The sequence below is a fragment of the Ictidomys tridecemlineatus genome, chromosome 15, assembly GCF_052094955.1.
Source record: "Ictidomys tridecemlineatus isolate mIctTri1 chromosome 15, mIctTri1.hap1, whole genome shotgun sequence".
Taxonomy (NCBI): Eukaryota; Metazoa; Chordata; class Mammalia; order Rodentia; family Sciuridae; genus Ictidomys; species Ictidomys tridecemlineatus.
The window spans coordinates 57,221,589-57,240,862 of NC_135491.1; the positions used below are offsets into that span (position 1 = coordinate 57,221,589).

General features: G+C 46.2%; 1 protein-coding gene and 1 non-coding gene across 3 annotated transcripts in view; one reads left to right on the plus strand and one right to left on the minus strand.

Annotated features, from left to right (window-relative positions):
- Positions 1–19,274, minus strand: part of Mbtps1 (membrane bound transcription factor peptidase, site 1) — a 54,985-nt gene that overhangs the window by 9,554 nt on the left and 26,157 nt on the right. Inside the window, exons 10-18 of one of the 2 annotated variants that reach the window (XM_005335459.5) lie at positions 18,215–18,366; positions 15,429–15,590; positions 10,069–10,213; positions 6,105–6,293; positions 5,456–5,628; positions 4,044–4,159; positions 3,267–3,423; positions 2,352–2,476; positions 1,595–1,672 (exon numbers count right to left, since the gene is read on the minus strand). In XM_005335459.5, coding sequence (XP_005335516.1) covers positions 1,595–1,672; positions 2,352–2,476; positions 3,267–3,423; positions 4,044–4,159; positions 5,456–5,628; positions 6,105–6,293; positions 10,069–10,213; positions 15,429–15,590; positions 18,215–18,366 — 1,297 coding nt within the window. The remainder of the gene's footprint in view (positions 1–1,594; positions 1,673–2,351; positions 2,477–3,266; positions 3,424–4,043; positions 4,160–5,455; positions 5,629–6,104; positions 6,294–10,068; positions 10,214–15,428; positions 15,591–18,214; positions 18,367–19,274) is intronic. The other variant, XM_040279997.2, reaches the window with a different exon arrangement.
- Positions 2,788–2,860, plus strand: Trnat-ugu (transfer RNA threonine (anticodon UGU)). Its single transcript has one exon. It is a non-coding gene; the product is annotated as a tRNA-Thr (tRNA).

The window sequence follows — 19,274 nt, forward strand, 5'->3', positions numbered from 1 at the left end:
GTATTTCACTAGGAGCAGACTGAAGAAAGCCTCTTTGGAGGGAAGGCACGACAAAGCAGGAAAACAGAAGAAATGGGGAAAACTGCACACTGCCTGCCATGTGACCTTATGGCTTGATAAGAGCTTTGTTTTTGATGATAGTCTTTTCTGCTCCAGCACCACAGGACTTCCAAAGGTGTCTTGGTTTTGTTTTTGGTTTTTGTCCTTTTTCTAAAAGGCATCCTTTCAAAGTCCTATTGTGAATCCAAAAAAGATCATTCAACTTAAAGCCAAGGCAACTGACTTTCATTTTCAGACTCTATCAGAACCTTCAAATAAAGTATGCACCCTTAAACCTACTTTTGACATTTCCCTCCCCTTGAAAAAAAAAAAAAGAAAAGAAAAACCAAAATGAATGAACTACCACAGGCAGCAAGACCCTTAAGAAGAAAGCATGGCTTCTGCCCTGTGTCACACGCCTGGTGCCAGACATGACATGCTTGTGCGAGCTGCTTTTAGAAAGAATCTCCAACCCTCATGAACAGTGCCAAGCACTTGGAAAGATAGGATCATCATGTGCTTAAAATTAAAACTAACCCTAGGAAATATAGATCTGTGCACTGATTACCTGCCTTGACAAAAGATAAAAACCAAACCAAAAAAAAACCTTCCAGGCAATACAGAAGTAAGTTCTACCTTCTAGCTGCAGACAGGTAAGCTGAGGAATTCTACATTTTCCACTAATCAATCTGTCCCTAGCTCTCAACTGCAGGACTCTACAATAGCAGAGGCTGGTCACTCTGAAGAACAGTTATCAACCTGCAGGAGGAAACGGTCCCCTGGCACATCCTTACCAGCCTGCCACGAGGGACACACCACTTTCAACAAAGAGGAGACATGTGGTTCAGAATCCCAGTTCCAGAGTGACAGCTGCAGGAAGGACGTCCTGGGTTCTGTTCACTGTCCTGCTTCTGGCACCTGGCCTTCAAAGGCAGCAGTGGCCCAGCTTGCCCTTCTCTTCCACACTCACCAGGGGGCCTGAACATCAAGCACCTGGTGGTCACAAAGACTAATGTGGAGCCTGTCTTGGGCCTCTTGGGTGCTGTCTGCGTGAAGCGAACTGAATGGGAACGCCACCTTGAAGGGGGCCTTAGAGCCACTCTGTGATTATGGCTGCTTATCTTCACACAGCTAAGAAGTTCACAACATGGTCAGACTCTTCCTGTAGTAATCTAGCAATCACAGAAGTAGAAAAACTCACAGGCAATAATAAGCAGACATGTGCATCCCTCTCCTAAAGGAATTCCATTCCCTTTGCAGGGGTCACCACACACATACATTCAAATCATCAGTTGGAATCCGTCTCCCCGTCCTCTGCCTCCCTCCGCCTTCACGCCCTTCCCATGCTATGCGTGATGAGGTGCCAAGCAACAGCACCGCAGAAAGCATGAAAAGGAACCAGAATGGCTGATGGGACTTCTCCGGGGGTGATGAATACACAATTTTGTGGATACACTAAAAATCACTGAATTGTGTGCATTTTGGAAGGTGTGTAAATCATATGCAATACAGCTATTAAATAAAAAAGGAGAGAGGGAGGGAAAGGATCCTTTACCTTGGTCCTTGAAAGTCTGTGTTATCACCACGCCATCTTCTGGGAACTGAGCAATGCTGCACCCTGATGCATAATACACTAAAAAAACAGTTGTTCAGAGTTACAGGAGCAGACACACGAGAGGTTCAGCTGACAACTACTAGCCTACCCAAATGAACTCTTTAAGCATTATTTATTTTTCAGATTGTTTTTATCTTACAAGAGAAGTTTCTGTACCTTACTACACTTAAAATAAGAAACCATCTCAAAATTCAAGTAAAAACATATTATTAACATGGCAGACCTGCAGACAGACGTTAAGTCAGAGTAGGACTTGTAGGACCAGTAACAATAATGCTGAAAATGTTGTGCTAGAAGCTAGAGCCAAAAGCTTCTCTCTGAAGAATGAAATGTGCAAAGCTGTTTCATAAACAAAATATTATAAATAACCGGGAACCTACAAGGTGTTTCCTATTGGATATCATGCAGCTCCTAAAGACCCTCACAGGTAGCACTGAAAAAGGGATGCTCACAGGAAGGGTTTTCATTTTCAAAACCTGGACAAAACTGGAGTGGCTGATACACAGCTTTGCAGACACACTTTATGAAAAACACTGACAGTTCTTTTCACAGACTCCAATTTACTTAGGAAACCACATCATTCTCTCTCTCTGAAACTTAAGACTTCAAAGGCCTATGGCTTCTGCTCCTACAGCTTCTGCTCCTACAGCTCTGGTGGTAATGTACCCTCTTAAAACACGCGCACACTCAGCCTTACTGTCATGATTTGCCAGGGCAAACTCCCCTTCATATAGGCCATCGCTGAACCCCATATTCCACACAGACAGCAGCTCATTCAGAGCCGGGATGTTGGCTCCTCCAGTATCTGGCATCCACCACTGCCTGGAAAAGTGTGACAGGCACAGAGAAGGCAGAAGGTCAAACACTGCAGGCACACTTCCCCTTTCCACAACACAAGAGAACACCCCCGCCACAGTCTAATCCATCCATCTACAAGCAAGCATCAACTGAAACTAGCAGCTTAACTGTGAATACTACAAACGTAACTGCTTCACCACGGTGCAGAACACACTAAAGCTTTATTTCATGAAATGAAAATCAGTACTTAATCAAAATGCACCACATACAACTGCTCAGCCTAGACCAAGCTGGAATCAATGAGGCAAAAGCAGTAAGAAAGTAGCTCATAGGCTGGGGATATAGCTCAGTTGGTAGAGTGCTTGCCTTGTGTGCACAAGGCCCTGGGTTCAATCCCCAGCACTACCAAAAAAAAAAAAAAAAAAAGTACGAGTTACATTAAAAAAAATTCAAAAATATAAGGATATTTCTAATATCCTAGGAATCCTCAATCAATAACTAATTAACTAGATGGTCTCTTCAGATAACAGTTCCTTTGGTACATGTAAATGTGCATATTCCGCAACAGAGATGGGAGGATGAAAAGAACTAAATAGAAACTCGAAAACTCAAGTATGCAAGAGCAAGAGGAAAGATGGAACTCCTCCAAGAAGGGCACCTGGGGTCCATGAGCCTCTCACTTTACAGCCACGTGCTCCTGTGCCTACAGAGAGCTCTTCCCACCACACTCTGCTACCTACAAAGACCAGTAACAGGACAGAGTTCAATTCCCCAAATGTCAAATTTCTATCCAAATAGCAGCTCCTATCATTACCTTGTGTTCTCATCGTAAAACTTCACTTTTCTCATAACAGAAGTGTTGTACCAGTCACTGAAGACAACCAGCGAAAGGCCATTGTCCACGTCCCTCCTCAACTTGGCGATCTCCTCAGGGAAGTACTCTTCTTCACTGTCCACCATCAGCAAAGTCCCTGCAACAAAGCCCAGATTCGACAACTGTCACTTCTGAACAGCAGGACACCAACGTTTTGGAAATGTGGTGTTTTCCTGGAGCCGTGCCTCAAGTTACTGATTTGCAACAGCTTGTTCTATGACACCTATGCCACCAGGGAGGAGATGGAAACTAAAGATCAGGGCACAACCACGCACAGGGAGCAGCCAGCTGTGTGGTCTTTGGTTTGCCTTTCTTCTTCAGAGAAACACCCAGCGCTTATCTCGGAGGCACACCCGGGGAGAACATGGGCACTCTCCACAGTGAGAAGGCTGTGGTCAGGAAAGCAGGGAGCACACGCTCAGGGAGAATGTGGGCTACCTCCACAAGGGGAGACAGCCTGGTTTTTGTGGAATAAAAATACACTGCTGGTGGGGGGAATAACTCTGCTAGAATTTCTTTTAATTAAAAACAAAAAGACCACAAATGCCTGTCCTCCCCCCTTCAGCACTAGTGTGCCGCTCGTCACTCAGAGTCTCACTCCCGCTTGGCCTTGCTCCCCAGGCCCCCTTTATTGCCTATCACTGGAATTGAGGTCCACTGTCACACACGCACACACGACTCCAGGGGAAGAGGCCTGGCTAGCACACTGCTGCTCACCATACTGAGTGGCGTCAAAACATGTGAAGGGAGAGCCCAGGACCTCCACAAAGTAGCCCATGCTTCTCAGGTGCTGATACATGTCCCTGAAGTTGGTATGGATGTGGTCTCCATTCCTGAAAAGCAATAAGCCACTGCAGTAACACCTTCACTTCCCACCAAGACCTGTCCAGCCACAGGGTTAGCTCAGGAGGCCCCCAGCATCCTGAGTGGAGGAGGCCTGAGGCGCCAGCAGCTGGCACACGCCTCAGCCATCCTAGACCTGCCGATGACGCAGTCAACGGTAATGAGAGGAGGTCACGGGCCTGGCACGGAGCAGTGATAGTGAAATAAAGAAACAGTCAAAGAAATTTTTTTAAATATGCATGAAGCCTTGCCTTGGCAGTAGTATTTGTGTAAATTGCTAGCCACCACCTGTATCTGACCGTGAGCTGAGCATGCAGCCATGGAAACAGAGCTGGCGCAAGCTGCACAGGACAAGGGTATGACAACACGCAGCTAGCCTGGTGCCGCCTTGCCCCCCCCCACCCCGCCAAACATGCTCGCTTTCCCTCTGCGTGCTCTGGGTGCGCGGTCTGTCCAAACCCCACAGACAAACCCAGGCCCGCCTGGGCCCCTCGGCCCTCAGACTCCACCTGCCCACAGTGCCCTGCACGCAGCAGGCCCACAGGCCCCTACCGCTCTGCCAGCCCCCTCATCCTCCACTACTTGTCTCAGTCTCAGTCCCCCAAGTCTAAAAGGCAAAATGATCCTGTGAGTCCTATAAGTCACCTGGTCAGATCTCTGAATGCTTCTCCTGGCTCCAGCTTGCCCCATGGAGCCGAACTCCTCCACTTCACACTAATGTGCAGGTGAGCCTGGGCCAAGATCAGCTCAGCTGCTCTGCAGGGCATCAGGAGTGAGGCAAGGATATACAAGGGGCCAGGGGCGGGCTATGCAGGTCATACCATGTGAACTTGGGTGTGACCAGGTGAACAAGTCTGAGTGGCTGGTTACTGGAGAGTTTGAAGCAAACCATGACAGTTCATGTTTATAGAGAATGATCATGTCTGCCACATGGGGAATGGCATTCGGGGGAGCATGGGGACCATTAGCAGGCATCAACAAGTATGTGGACTCAGCTGGACAGAGAAGGCCACGTGTAAAGGACTGGGGTGCAACCTAAAAGGGTTCAGATCTAGTCTGCCCTTGACTCAGTGGGAGAAATCTGATAAGGAAAAGCAACTGAGGATGACCTTGAGTTTTTACTGTGCAATTGTTTAACTGTATTTGTAAACATTTTAAAGGAGACAAAGGTATCCTGGGGCATAACTAGGACCCTCAACTGTGGTAGGAACAAGGTGCCCAGCCCTGGTGTGGAAGGAAGGACAGGGTGGAGGTGCCAAGAGCACCTGGGCTGGGGAGCTGCTTACCAGTCCAGAGGATCGTTCTTCATCCTTAGGTTGTCCCTGGGGAAATAGCCAGGGGGGTATCGGAGGTTGTGGTACTGATCCCAGAGGACTCTCTTGCTCCGAGGAGGTGTAGGAATTATCTTCACCTTCACTGGGAGTTTCACCGTTGAAGTCTGTTCTGCACCACTTTTTGACTTCAAAAGAAACAAACAAAAACCCTTGAAATATCCCATCCCAGGAAAAACTATCAAGTGTTCAGGGTCAAAAATGTTTTTCTAGCACCAGTTTAACCCAAGTGGTCTGAATAAGACCACCTGCACCAACAAACACCGGGGGCAACATTCGTGTATCACAGCTGATACCCTCAAACTCTCCAAGGCTGAAGATTAAAATGAAGGCACGGTGTTCCTGAAAACTACTAGAGGGGAGGAGCCCATGTTGCTTCCTCGGAAAGACCCAATTCTGATGTGCTCCTCTCGAGCCTGAAATCCAGCACGAGGTCTCTCTGCTGGCACAGCGGCATGAGAATCACAGCCCTGTTTCTGAACTTAGAGGCTCTCCTACCTGTGAACTTGAAACCGCGACCCTGGGCATTATGCCGGTTTCTCCCTTCCTGGCAGGGAATGGGAAAAGGTAAAGAGAAACGTGCCATGTCCTGGCCTGTCCTTACTTCTGTCTCTGCTGGGGACGCCACGGTGATCATGACATGGCCCTGGGCGATACCTTCCCAGGAAGCTGCCTTCTTCGTCACAGAGATGGAGATGGCCAGGTAGCCTGACCAAGGCCATAACACCGAGGAGTAAGAGAAAGCGACTTCAATGTTGTCTCCATTCTGCGGTAAGTAGGGCTGCCAGTCAGGCTGCAGGACAAGAGACAGGCTGGGGCTGAAGTGAGACAGACAGACAGACAGACAGACAGACAGACAGACAGACAGACAGACCTCCACTCCTACATTATCCATTGGCTTTTGAGAAATACTTCACTTAATTAGGCAAAATGAAATTAATGAACAGAGAAGCAGCCTGTGGGTCTGGAAGATATGCAGTAGAAAGTCCAGAAACCACTATTTTGGAGTCTCCAATTTATGGAGACTTTTCCCCACCATATAAAAACAGGGGACAGTGCTGCAGTCCAGGACAGGATACAGCCTCCTTCCCATTCTCCTTCCCCCACATTTCAGGAAGGGGTTAATGCTCTCAGGACACTTTCATACCACCACTTCTGCTAGTAAGATGCAGAAACCATTTTTGCAAATTGTATCAAAATTACTTAGATGTTCACCTCTTGACCCAGTAACTTTGCCTGTAAGACCCCATGCTGCATGTCTAATATTTTAGATTCCAGTGTTTTGTTTTGTTTTTAACAAACAAAAGGTCCAGTAAAGGGGCCATTTTGCTTGTTACTTAAAGATATTTCCATAGTTATATCCATCCCATTGGATTTAATTAAACTTGTTAAAGAATGGGTGAGTCCAAAGTGGGTTGATATGTACTGGTATCTAAAGTGTATTTAAATTTCACTTAAAAAGCAACATAAACTAATTGTGTTATAGAAAGGAATACAAAACACATAATTGGCTGTTGCCTGCTTATAAATATTTACATAACAGGAAAGAGATGAAGTCCAGGTGCCTCTTTTCAGAGAAACAAGCTTCCTCAAGGTATACTAGGGAGAGTTCATTTTTTTCTTTTTGAATTTTCTGATTTTAAAAATATATTTGAATGTATTTTTAAAGAAATAAATGAAAAATTAATGTTAAAAATAGTTTATGGGGCTGGGGATGTGGCTCAAGCGGTAGCGCACTCGCCTGGCATTCGTGCGGCCCGGGTTCGATCCTCAGCACCACATACCAACAAAGATGTTGTGTCCGCCAAGAACTAAAAAATAAATATTAAAAATTCTCTCTCTCCTCTCTCACTCTCTCTTTGAAAAAAAAAAAGAAAATAGTTTATGGCTTGTTGGAAAACACTGTATATTTACTGTCTTTCTACTGTTCAGTGTTTAGTTTTCCTCACTTTGTAGCTCCACAAAATATTCTAGTCCTTAATAAAGGGAAAAACTTGCTTCTTTCATTTCTTAAAAAAGATAAAAATAAAAAAATAAAAACATAAAAACTGGGGTCACATATCAAAGAACTTTGATAAACAACTTTGATCTGATTAGAGAATTTATATAATGAAAACATTCCACCTTCAGGTTAGATACTCATTTGTTGCACACGAAAAGAATCACACCAATTCAGAGAAATCAAAAGTCAAGGATGCCAAGCACCCTAATCACACCCCATGGCCTGCACGGGCAGCTGGAGAAGGGTGCTGCAGTTGTAAGGCCACTACCCAGCTGTCCCTCGGGGGTGGGAGGAGGCACAGCAGGAGGCAGGAGGCAACCACCTGGAAGACACAAGCACCTGCTCCTCTACCAGCCAGGTTTCTACAAACCCAAACCACTCATCTTCCTCCTGTTCCACAGAGCAAGAATGAAGCCCACGTCCATTGGCATTTTAAAAGAATTCTCGAAAAGAAAATTATTTGCCAGCTAGAGCATCACAGAATGTGAGGAAGAAAGGGACTTGTGAATGCTCTTGGGGTCCCTGGCCAGCAAATGAGAAAAGGTAACTTTCTTCCATCTCTCCTAGCACATGTAAATTAACACAGACGAAAATTTAGCAATCACATTAAAGGAAAATCAGAACAAACTTAAAATTGAAATTTTATCTCTCTGGAGGTGTGAGTTTCTAATCTTTGAAACAGAAGCAATCACAAAAGATGAAAATTCAACTAAATCAAAATAAAAAACTTACAGAAGCAAAAACAAACAAATAAAACCCCACCACAATAAGGAATACTAAAGTGCAGCCAGGCAGGACTTCCCACATGTTCTCCACAACAGGAAGACCTGCTAAGACTGACAAGGGAAATCCCAATTCCAGTAGAAAAATAGGCCAAGGAAATGAAGAAGCAATGCTCAAAGGAAATAAATCAGCAAATATACCCGAGAGTTCCACCTCGGGAACGGCTGAGAAGTGCCTCATGCACAGCATCCCTTCAGAATGTCAAGTGGAAACCGCGCCACCTAGGAAGCCAAGGCACACCCATTCCAACAGATGGGCAGTGGGTACACACACACCAGAGCACTGATCAGCCCTGAAAGGGAATGGGGCCCTGCCCACCAGGAACCTTGAAAACAAGCTCAAAGAAGCCCCTCAGGGAAAGGCAGTGCTACAAGCTGCATTCAACTGTGGGTAAACTGAGGCTGGCTGCCTGGAGGCTGAGGTGAGGCAGCAGGGAGTGACTGCTAATGGGTAAGGCTTTGTTGTTTTGGGGTTTTGTTTGTTTTTGGTACTGGGGATTAAACCCAAGGGTACTCTACCACTGGCCATATCTCCAGCCCTTTTTACTTTTTGAGACAGGGCCTTGCTAAGCTGCTGAGGCTAGCCTTGAACTTGATCCTCCAGCCTCCACCTCCCCAGTCACTAGGATGACAAGCATGCCCATTGCACCTGGCTGGCAGTTTCTTTTTTCATATTTTTTTAGTTGTAGATGGACACAATACCTTCATTTTATTTGTTTTTATTTTTATGTGGTGCTGGGGATCGAACCCAGTGCCTCATGAATGCTAGGTAAGCACTCTACCACTAAGCCACAACCCCGGCCCATGGCACAATTTCTTTATGGAGTGATGGGCATGTTCTAGAATGAGATATTGGTACAACCTTGTGAAAATACTAAAACCCACCAAAATGCATAATTTAAAAGGGTAAACTTTATGGTATATAATTATATATCAACTTTTAAAACTCATGAAATGCAAAAATAAAAACATGTACCACCAGTTGCAGGCACAGGAGAAACATCCTCCCCTTAATGCCATGAGCAGCAATCTAAGCCAGTGGAACTCTTGGAAAGGATGTGGTTACATGTGCCAAGAACTATAATAATGTTCACACCCTCTGATTCAAAATTCCAATCCAGGGAGTTTATGTTAAGAAAATAATTCAGGAGGAAAGAAAAGCGTACATGCAAAGACAGTGAAATATTTACAGCTGAAGGCTTCCTACTATCCCCCAAGGGGAAACGGTGAACAAATTATAGTCTACAAACTTGAGATAATGCCAAACAAGCATTGAAAGTATACTGGTACACTTCAAGAAGGAAATGTTTGCCTACCATTCAAAGGTCATGAAAATATGCACTTCCGACAAGGGCTAGGGAAGAGGGCCCTCAACAGTGGCTGCTAGTGCACTGGGGCTGGAAGGGAGGGCTCTGCTCTTTTCCTTGTCCCTTATTGTGATAATGTCGACACAGGAAAGAGTCAAAATGTTATAAAAGCAAAACTCAAAATAAAGACCATACATTCTAAATAGGAAGGCTCACTTATGCTCATTAAGGAATAAAATAATCACAAGTGTGCCTGTAAATTACAGGAGCCAAACTCAGAGGAAAAAAGGGAAATTTGTTTCTTTTATGTTCTGACTTCCTGCAAAGACTTAGGGTCTGGCAAATCACTACCTGTGATAGCTTTGTCACCTGAGACAGGTGAAGAGTATCTTTCCTTTCTTAACTTCGAAAGAGAAAACTAAGAGCTCAAGGCCTGGGCCCTGTCTAAGTCATCACCAAGTCAGAGAGAAGTTTCACCTTATCCACGATTCTTCCTGTGACTCCCATGCCGTTGAGGATGGTGACGTTAACAATGGTCGGCATTCCTCCATAGTAGATGGGCTGGGAGCAATAGGGCCACATGTAGGGACACTCAGTCAGGTCGATGTAGCTGGGGCTCAAACTGAAACAAGGGAAGAGGGTTAGAGAGACCACACTAGAGAGTGGAGGGGAAGCAGAGGCGGACAGGACACAGTAGAGGACCTGCCTGCAGCACCGCCCTGGCTGGCTTCTGGGACCTGGCTGTGTTGCTGAGGCTGCTGTGAGGCCTGCTGGACTGTCGTACGATCGGCTGGCAGAGAAGAGTGTGTGACCGGCCCCAAAGGAAACCTTGGATTCGAATCTCAAGGGGGCTTCCCAGGAAGAAATGTGTACACAGTGGATGCACTTGGCTACTGGGGCGGGGGCGACTCTCTAAGACCTGGCCTGGGGGGCAGGCCAGGAGGAGGAGCTTAGGAAGGCCAAGCTGGATTTCTGCAGACTCCCTGATCCGAGATGTCCCTTTCCCTCACACGTGTCCTCTGCATCCTTGCTGCACTGCTGGCAAAATCTGAGCTGGCGTGGCACTGGGGCCTGGAGGGAACTGCTGCACGAGTGCTCCTGTGCTTCTGCCTGTTTCCCAGTCCCCTCACCTGGAATGAACCTGTGCAGGGTCAGCGCCACTCCTAGCACAGAACCAGTGTCACCTATGCACAGGTAAGAGGATGGCAGGAAGCCAGTGCTTCAGAAATGACCCAAGATGACCTCCCTGGAAGGTCAGGTGTTTGTGGACCTGCCTATGGAGCTGCACGGTGTGTGGCGGCACGGGCTCTGCTCAGCTTCTCCATCTAAGGATGGCTACCTAGCTCAAAGGTCAACCACACAAACAGGGCTTTATCAGCTCACTGTAAAAAAGATTATCTGGGCCCAGTAAATACAAAGCCAAGACAAATCCAAACAATGTCTTTAGGGATACTATGAGTTTCATAGGCAGTTATAATCTGCATGTGTCACTTTCAGTCATTTAAAACAGATACCACTTAATTCCAAAAATCCTGATGGCTGGCCACATGGCTACAATCGCACGAGTCAGCAGAGTGCCTGCTCTAGCTGACATGCTTGTGAACTTCACTGGCACCTATGCTCTGTAAACAGTGTAAGCCAACTAATAAAATCCAACTAAGAAACTGTTATTAGCCAACAGAATTCAACACCACATTAAGAGAATAATATTATAAAAATGCAGCGGGATTTATTTTAGGAGTGTGAGACTGGTTTGGTATTAGGAAGTCATTAATATCACAAGCCAGATTAGTAGTTCTAAACTATTCATAAAGATTCCTTTATAGATGCTGGAAAAGCCTACAGCACTCAATGCATAGTCCTGACAAAAAACACTCAAGAAAAAACAAGTGATGGGATGTTCTACCATAACTGAGGCACAACCCTGATCAGAAAGCCAGCATCTTACTTGATGGAGGGATACGAGGCATTTCCACTGACAACAACAACACAGGGAGACAACAGTCTCCAGTGAGATGTAACCTCTGCCGGAGGTATTAGCAGTGAAAGGTGCCAGAAGAAACCCTAACAGGCTGTGGACTGGCTGAGGAAGACAGACGACCGTCTCTACTCCATGGTGTGTCAGTGTGCCTGGCAGACCCGAGAGAATCAATAGTGAAACTGATTCAAACAGTAATTCACAGGAAAGCAGAACATAAAATTAACATGAAGGAATAAAAACCACAGTTAGAGGATATAATAACAAAAAGCTTAAATACTTGAACTTACCAAAAAATGTGCAAAACCTATGGGCAGACAGCTGCAAACCCAGAAGACACACAAGCCTTGAATGAACAGAGACATCCTCTGCCCTCAGACAAAATTATTCAGCATCAAAAAATATCACTTCTCGGTTCATTTAAAACTTGATAAAATCCAAAGTGCCAACAAGCTTCTGCTATGGATTTTGATAAGGCGATATGAAAATTCACATGAAGGAACAAAGCATTCAAGAAAAGCCAAGAAAAAGGTGAACACACCACTAGGAACCAGGCCCTGAAGTGAACTGGAAAGTCTTCACCACCGGATGGTGGGGAGGGGCCGGAGGGTGGAAGGAGCGAGCCCAGGGGCATGCCAGTCACATCAGTTTACAACATGAGGAAGACAGCACCTCAAATCCCTGACACAGGGTGAACTCTTTAACAAATGGACCTGCAACAAGTGGTTGGACACTTGGCAAAAGACACAATTAGATCTGCATGTCACAAAACGTACAACAGACTCCAAATGGATCAGGGACTCTCAAGTAAATAGAAGAAAGCAAACAAGTATCAGAAGATGGGCAAGATTCCCTTTCACTCAATAAAGAAAAGGGACTCAAGGTCAGGGGCAGCAGCAATTCAAAACACTAACAAATCTGACTAAGAAAAAACATAAGAAAAACCAGCCACCTGTGGTGGTACACACCTGTAATTACAGTTACTCAAGAGACTAGACTAGGAGGACTGTCAAGTTTAAGTCCAGACTGAGCAACTTAGCGAGACCCCATTTCAAAAAACAAAAACAAAAATAGACATATGTAGGTATTTTAAAAATGTGCGCCTATATACACAGACACACACATACACATAAGTATGAGTATGGGGTGGTGTGGGGATGCGCTCAGGGGTAGAGAACTTGCTAGCATATTTGAAGCCCTGGGTTCAATCTCCAGCACTGTAAAAACCAGAGAGGGAGGAAAGGAGGGAAAGGGGAAGTACTGGGGAATGAAATGGGGCAAGTTATGTCACATGCACACAAGAACCTGTCACAATGAACCCCACTATTAGGTATAATTGCAATGCATAACAATATTTTTTAAAGCCGCCCCCCACTCCCAACCAAAAAAAAATTACCAACATGGCAAAAAAAAATAAAAAACCCTTATGTAAATTCAAAAACAAAATCCCAATAAACTGGGAGACAGATCTGTGACATGTATCACTGACCAAGGGTCACTATCTCTAATAAAGGACTTAAAAATGGAGGGAACAACACAGCCTCAGAACAATAGGAAGAGAAATGAATGACAATTCGAAAGGAAGATGGAGAAATGCCCTGAGCACAGACTTGATTTAATGTCCCTTACTCCTAACCAAACAACTGCGTATTAAAACAACTCTGGGGAGTCACCACTCATCTGTCAGATGGGCAAACAGTAACCAACGTGAAGCTTTGGGAATTCTCTCACTGCTGGTGGAATAATCTGGCACCTGCCTGTAATCCCAGCGACTGAGGAGAATGAGGCAGGAGGTCTGCAAATTCTAAGCCAGCCTCCGAAACTTAATGAGACCCTGTCTCAAAAAAAAAAAAAAAAAAGGATGGGGATATAGCTCAGTTATAAAGCACCCTTGGGTTCAATCTCCAGTACAAAAAACCACATACAAAACAAAAGCAGAGACAAACATTCTAACAAAGCTACCTCTACACCTGACTCTGACCCGTGCACAGGTGAGTGTTGCATTGAAAATGGCACAGTCACATGGCACTGCTGTCAGGGCGCAAGCTGGAAACCAAGAGATGGCAGCGCTTTCCAGGATCCTAGGAGGTGGAAAAGTGACAAGACACTGTGACACTGCTGCTCTTCTACTCACCTGCTCACTTGTGCAAAAGGGGTTGAAGAAGGAACAAAACTCTGCCTGTCTGTTACAGGGGTGTGTGGAAGAGGGAAGGATATGGTACTGCTTCACATGCCCAGCCGCTTGCTGAAATCAACCAGGAGGTGGGAGTTGGGGAAATCCAAAAGAAACCTAAAGGCTGAGGCTGTAGCTCAGCAGCAGAGCGCTCACCTAGCACGCAAGAGGTTTGATCATCAGCACCACGTAAAAATAAATAAAATAAAGGCATTCTGTCCATCTACAAATTTTTTTAATTAAAAAAAATATCGATTTTAAAAAAAATAAAGGAACCCAAATGCTACAATGTGCCTGAACAGCAAAGACCTAAGTAACCCTGGAAAACCGCTTGACCCAATTCTGTAAGGGTGAAGTTAAAATGCACCATATACAAGGACTGTACTCTAGTTAGTTACAAGATATGGGTCAGTAATTCTTTTTAAAACCATTCAATGCGTGCCTACTAGGACTCAGCAAACACATCAGTACAACTGTGTAAGAGAGCCAGGCTTCTCACTGTGGGAGGAAGGGGTAATGAACCAGAAAGGGAAGGCTAAGAAGCACTCGAGCGTTGGGTAGAGTCAGGAAACAGCACAAACACGTTTCCACTATACACACAGATGGTGTCTGCATACACGTGCACGCCCTGGCTGGCCCTTGGTCTTCCAAATACCATCCTCTTACTGAAGTAAAGAACTGTCACCATGCTGGAGTGTGGAAATGCATGATGGGATGTCCACTGCCAAAATGAAAACAAGATGGAGACATACGCCAAGGAGACACAGACACACTGAAAGCAGCTACCACCAGCCATATCTGGAGCAATCTGAACAAACAAAACTATAGTATCAATGGATTATAATCATTGATACATATACATCAATGGATTATATCTGAGAAAACACCTCCAAGCATCCATACTGATATAGGTAACTGAATAAATAAGAGGGGGCTAGGGACAGTGATTCTCAGAGACACAGGTGACATGACGACCAAGTGCAACCTGGGAGCCCAGACCCAACAGAGGGCCTGCATGGGACAATAAGCAAGACTCGTAGTACCACATCAGCTCATTGGTCTACCACACTCTGTCCGTGTGCCTGTGCAGGCCTTGGGGGCTGTGCTGTTTATGTGGCATGTCAACATTAAGGAGAGCTAGGTGAGGAATGGGGTTTTCTGTGCTAGTGGTGAAACTCAAAAATCTAAAATACAGAGGGTAAAAAACAAATAACCTTAAGCCTTTCTGAAGACATCAGATAAACCCACCTCAAGAAACAGCGCACAAAGTCAGCACTAGTACTCTGGAGGAGTCAAAGTCACGACCTGTGAGGTGGAGAGACCTACACAACACACCCACATGGGTCTGGACCCGGAGCCAGTGAGGAAGGTGAGGAGGAAGCTGTGCAACGAGAGTGGTGCCCACACTCGTCCACCCTGTGGTGAGGGATCAGTGTCTATAGTTGCACTATGATCGGCTAAGCTGTCCACCGTGTGGATGCAACATCACTAGTATTTATATTACAGACACCAGAACTGCAGTTAGGTGACAGTGTCACAAACTCTGCTGCCAGCACCCTAGCAGCAGCATGGCCTCACAGAGTGTGCAACCAGTGCTGGGTTTCGAGGCTAGTGTTCTGTGCAGAGGAAAAGCCCAAGAGCCCAGTGAAGGAGAGGAAGGCCTCTGGGCGGCAGATGCTGACTGACCTGGCCTGCGGTCTGTAGCTGTTGAGGATCTGATAGGCCCTGAGCAGGTCCAGCTTGCCATGGCCTTGCTCAAACATGTTGACCCCAGGAAGCCTCCGGGCCGATGCGATGAGGGCCTGCTTCATGCTGGCAGGATTCACCAGCTCGCGCTTCTGTACTGTGCTGGTGAGAAAATAAAGTATGGGTTCAGTTCCTCTCAGCAGAAGAATGAAAATCAGACTAACCTTAGCCCGCACATGTGAGGCCCCAGCCTTGTTTTCCATGTAACAGGAGCATCACTGACAGAGACTACATGAGATGAGACTATCACACTCAACTGCCACAGTGGCCTCAGGACCAAACACCCTAACCCCTGCCACTCTACTCAGTGACTTATGGGCCAGGGCCTGTTTGGGCTAAATTTAAGAGTAATTAATGCTTATTTCCCCCAATAAATTAACCAAGTCAATCACACCGGTTGCAGGAAGCAAGAATATCAAAAAGGTACTGGCTCTCAGGGGAAGGGAGGTCTGCTGGCCCAGGGAGAAGACAACCTGAGACCTCAGCTGGCTGGAAGGAGAAAAGGCACACAGGTAGATGTTGGAGGCCCTGCAACGCAAGGACAAGCAGGAGGCGTGGGCTGAGTGAAGACCACCGCCTCCATGGCTGACCCTGGCCTTCCTGTTTGCAGATCTGGAGGCCCCTGTAGGATGATCACCTGGTGCATAAGGTTATGTAGAACACGCAGACCTCAGGCCCTTCAGCTTTCACTCAGGATGCATCTGAGCAACTTCAGCCCTGCTCTGCCTGGCGAGGAGCCCAGCCAACTCTAGCACTGAGGCGTTCAGTTTGTGCGTGTAGGTGCTATATATAGGTAAAATTCAATCCCCACACTGAGGGGGAAAACATCAGTGGGCACAAAGGAAACCATCTCTTCTAAGTCCCTCAATATTTTTACATGTTGGTGGTTGCACTGGAGTCTAGGCAGGTTTTCTAAGTGGGAAACCTGACAGGAGAAGTGTGAAAATCCTGTAGGATTAGTTCTTAACGACAGAATAAAAGGATATTCACAGTACAAGCCAGTCCTCCTCCTTCTCCTTTTCCTGCCATAAAGCTAAACCAAGGGTGAGGCTGCACTTTCCTGTGGCATGGCCACCACCACGAGCTATTTCTGAGCCCTCACTGTGGCACTTTTACCTGCTCCAGGTGAGAAGAGTGGTAGGTCTCCTTCAAGCTGGAACCCTGCAGAGTGATGGAGGGCTCCCCACTGCAGCTGTGGCCCTCGCTTCCTGCTAAGCCCACGGGGAGGGGCAGAGCCGGGCCAGGTTTCCTGCTTCCCGACCCCACAGGACTACAAACAGGAGTGCTTGCTGAAGCCCCTCCACTCGGCAGACACTACAGTATGAGTGAGCGGGTGAGCCCCAGCCCACCCCCTTGTTTCCCTCTGCATTCTATGGGGCAGGGCACACCTGGAAGAAAATGACAACTTTTCTAGCAAGGACAGGGATGTTCCCAAAGATTACTCTAGCCAATATCAACATCTTCAAGAATCTGGCTGACCTGCAAGGGAGGACAAAGGCAAGAGGCAGATACCTACCTTTGTCAAGAACTACAATGAATTACAATGCTGGACAAAATAATCCACTGCATTAGATGCCAAAATCAACATGCAATTCCCTTACCTTTCAAGATTTTTTTTTTTTTTTTAAATACCAGGGATTAAACAACACTCAGGGCACTTAACCAGTGAGCCACATCCTCAGTCCTTTTCATTTTTTATTTTGAGTAAGAGTCTTGCTAAGTTGCTTAGGGCCTCACTAAATTGCTGAGGCTGGTTTTGAACTTGTGATCCTTCTGCCTCAGCCTCCCATGTCACTGGGATTACAGGTGTGCACCACCATACCCAGCTAAATATAATTTTAAGTATGAAAGCACTTACTATCATTTATCTGTTTTAATTTTTAAATGAAGAGAAATTTCAAATATGTCGAGTTTTTTTTGCTGACACAGTACCTCACTAAGACTTCAGTTAGACAGAAAAACTAAGATTTTTTTGAGGGAATGTACAATGACAAAATGAAAGCTAACGCCAAAGGCATCTTTTTACGACCTGGAGAACAAGGTGCTGACTGAAAGGCAGAGCGTGCGTGCTACTGACTCTGGACGCCTGTGCTTGAGAGCTCCATCCACTGTCGTCCTCTGCAAAGTGAGGATGCATGACTGAGCTTCCCCAAAAGGGCCCAAGACTCAGAGAGTCGGGGGCCTAGCAGCATAAACACCCACCTCTCACAAAGCAGGGCTGACGCCAGCCCCTGGCTGGCCAACAACGACTCGCTAAGAGCATGTTAAAAGGGAATTCACACACACAAAGTACTATACAAGATGGATGTGGGATAATGCCTCCCTAGAGAAACTCTTTGCCTCTGTATGTGTCCCATCATATCACTCTGAATGCCTTAAAGACACATGGTAAGATGTATTTAACTCTTTGAAGGCAAATCCCCTAGGATGCAGAGGCAAGCAGGAAAGGAGCTGACTTGATTCCCTGCCTAGCTGGGCACAAAAGCATTAAAATCATGCTCATTAGAGGGAAGAGCCACTCACCCTGTGGGGTGCCCAGCACCTTCCCCCAGCTTACACTGCGCGAGCACAGACATCACCCAGTCCTCATAGGAGGCAACCATCTCCGGTACAGAGAGGAAGGAACAGAGACCTCAGACCCAGTCAGGCACAGGCCTCGCGTCCACTCTGCCACCTGTGTACCAATCCCGAGGAAGACGCTCTTGCCTATGCTCCCCAATACTCACCTCACTAATAAGGTGACAGCACCTGCCACCACTGGAGAGGCCACGCTGGTCCCTGAGAGGGCCCGGCACCCCCCTTTCACACCAGAACCCCGCACTCCAGCACCATAGGTGACAACGTCAGGTTTCACACGACCGTAGCCTCCTGGAAGTTCCTACAAACAAGAGGAGCTCAGTTTCTGCACCATCCAAGCTGGCACTCAGGCGAGTAGGAGCGATGGCAAGTAAAATCAGAACAGAAAACGGGGACTCAACAGTGCCACCTGAGGGAGGTACTGGCTTGGGGTGGTAATGTAGAAAATAAAGTATTTGTTAGTATGTTTTATAACAACCAGTAGGACATAAAGGCTAAAATAATTTAAAAAAATGAAAAAATAAAAACTTTAGTTTTGATAAGATGCAGGACCAGAAGCTAGGCACTGATTTATTGCTAAAACTAGAAACTGGAAATTGCTTTATCTCTAGATAAATTAAAAATTAGAAAGTTGTTAGAATGACAAAATTAAAATTAAAAGTTAAGGGAAAGAAAAAAAAAAACTTTTGCAGAAGGAAAAAAGTACAGTTACGACTAGATATTTCCACAGGGGATAAGAACCCATTTAGGATGATCAAGATACTGGGTGACTGACCTAAATAAGAGTTTAAGGAAGTACTCTTAAGCTTCATGCAAACTGGGACAAAGTCGGAGCACAACAGGACTGTGTACTCTGTTGGCGAGTCTGTACTCTGAAATGGAAAACTGCCTGCAGTCCACGGTAAGGAGCAGTCCACTGGCAAGGGGCACTGGGTGACGTCAACCGCCATAGCTCAGAAAGAACTCAGGAATATTTCTCAAAGGCCAGTGAAAAGCGAGCCTCTTGCAAAGGCCAAGGCTGTGATAGCACATCACAGCTCAGGGAAAACAAGGTGGGGCTGAGGCCGGCAGGTGACTGTTGCTGGCCTCTGACCACACACAGGACGTGCCAAGACACATAGGTGAGGACGCACAGCACAGCACCGTCTGACCTTCAAAGTGGGATCCACCAGAGGGCAGCGCCAAGTCAATGGACCACTCGAGGGGGAG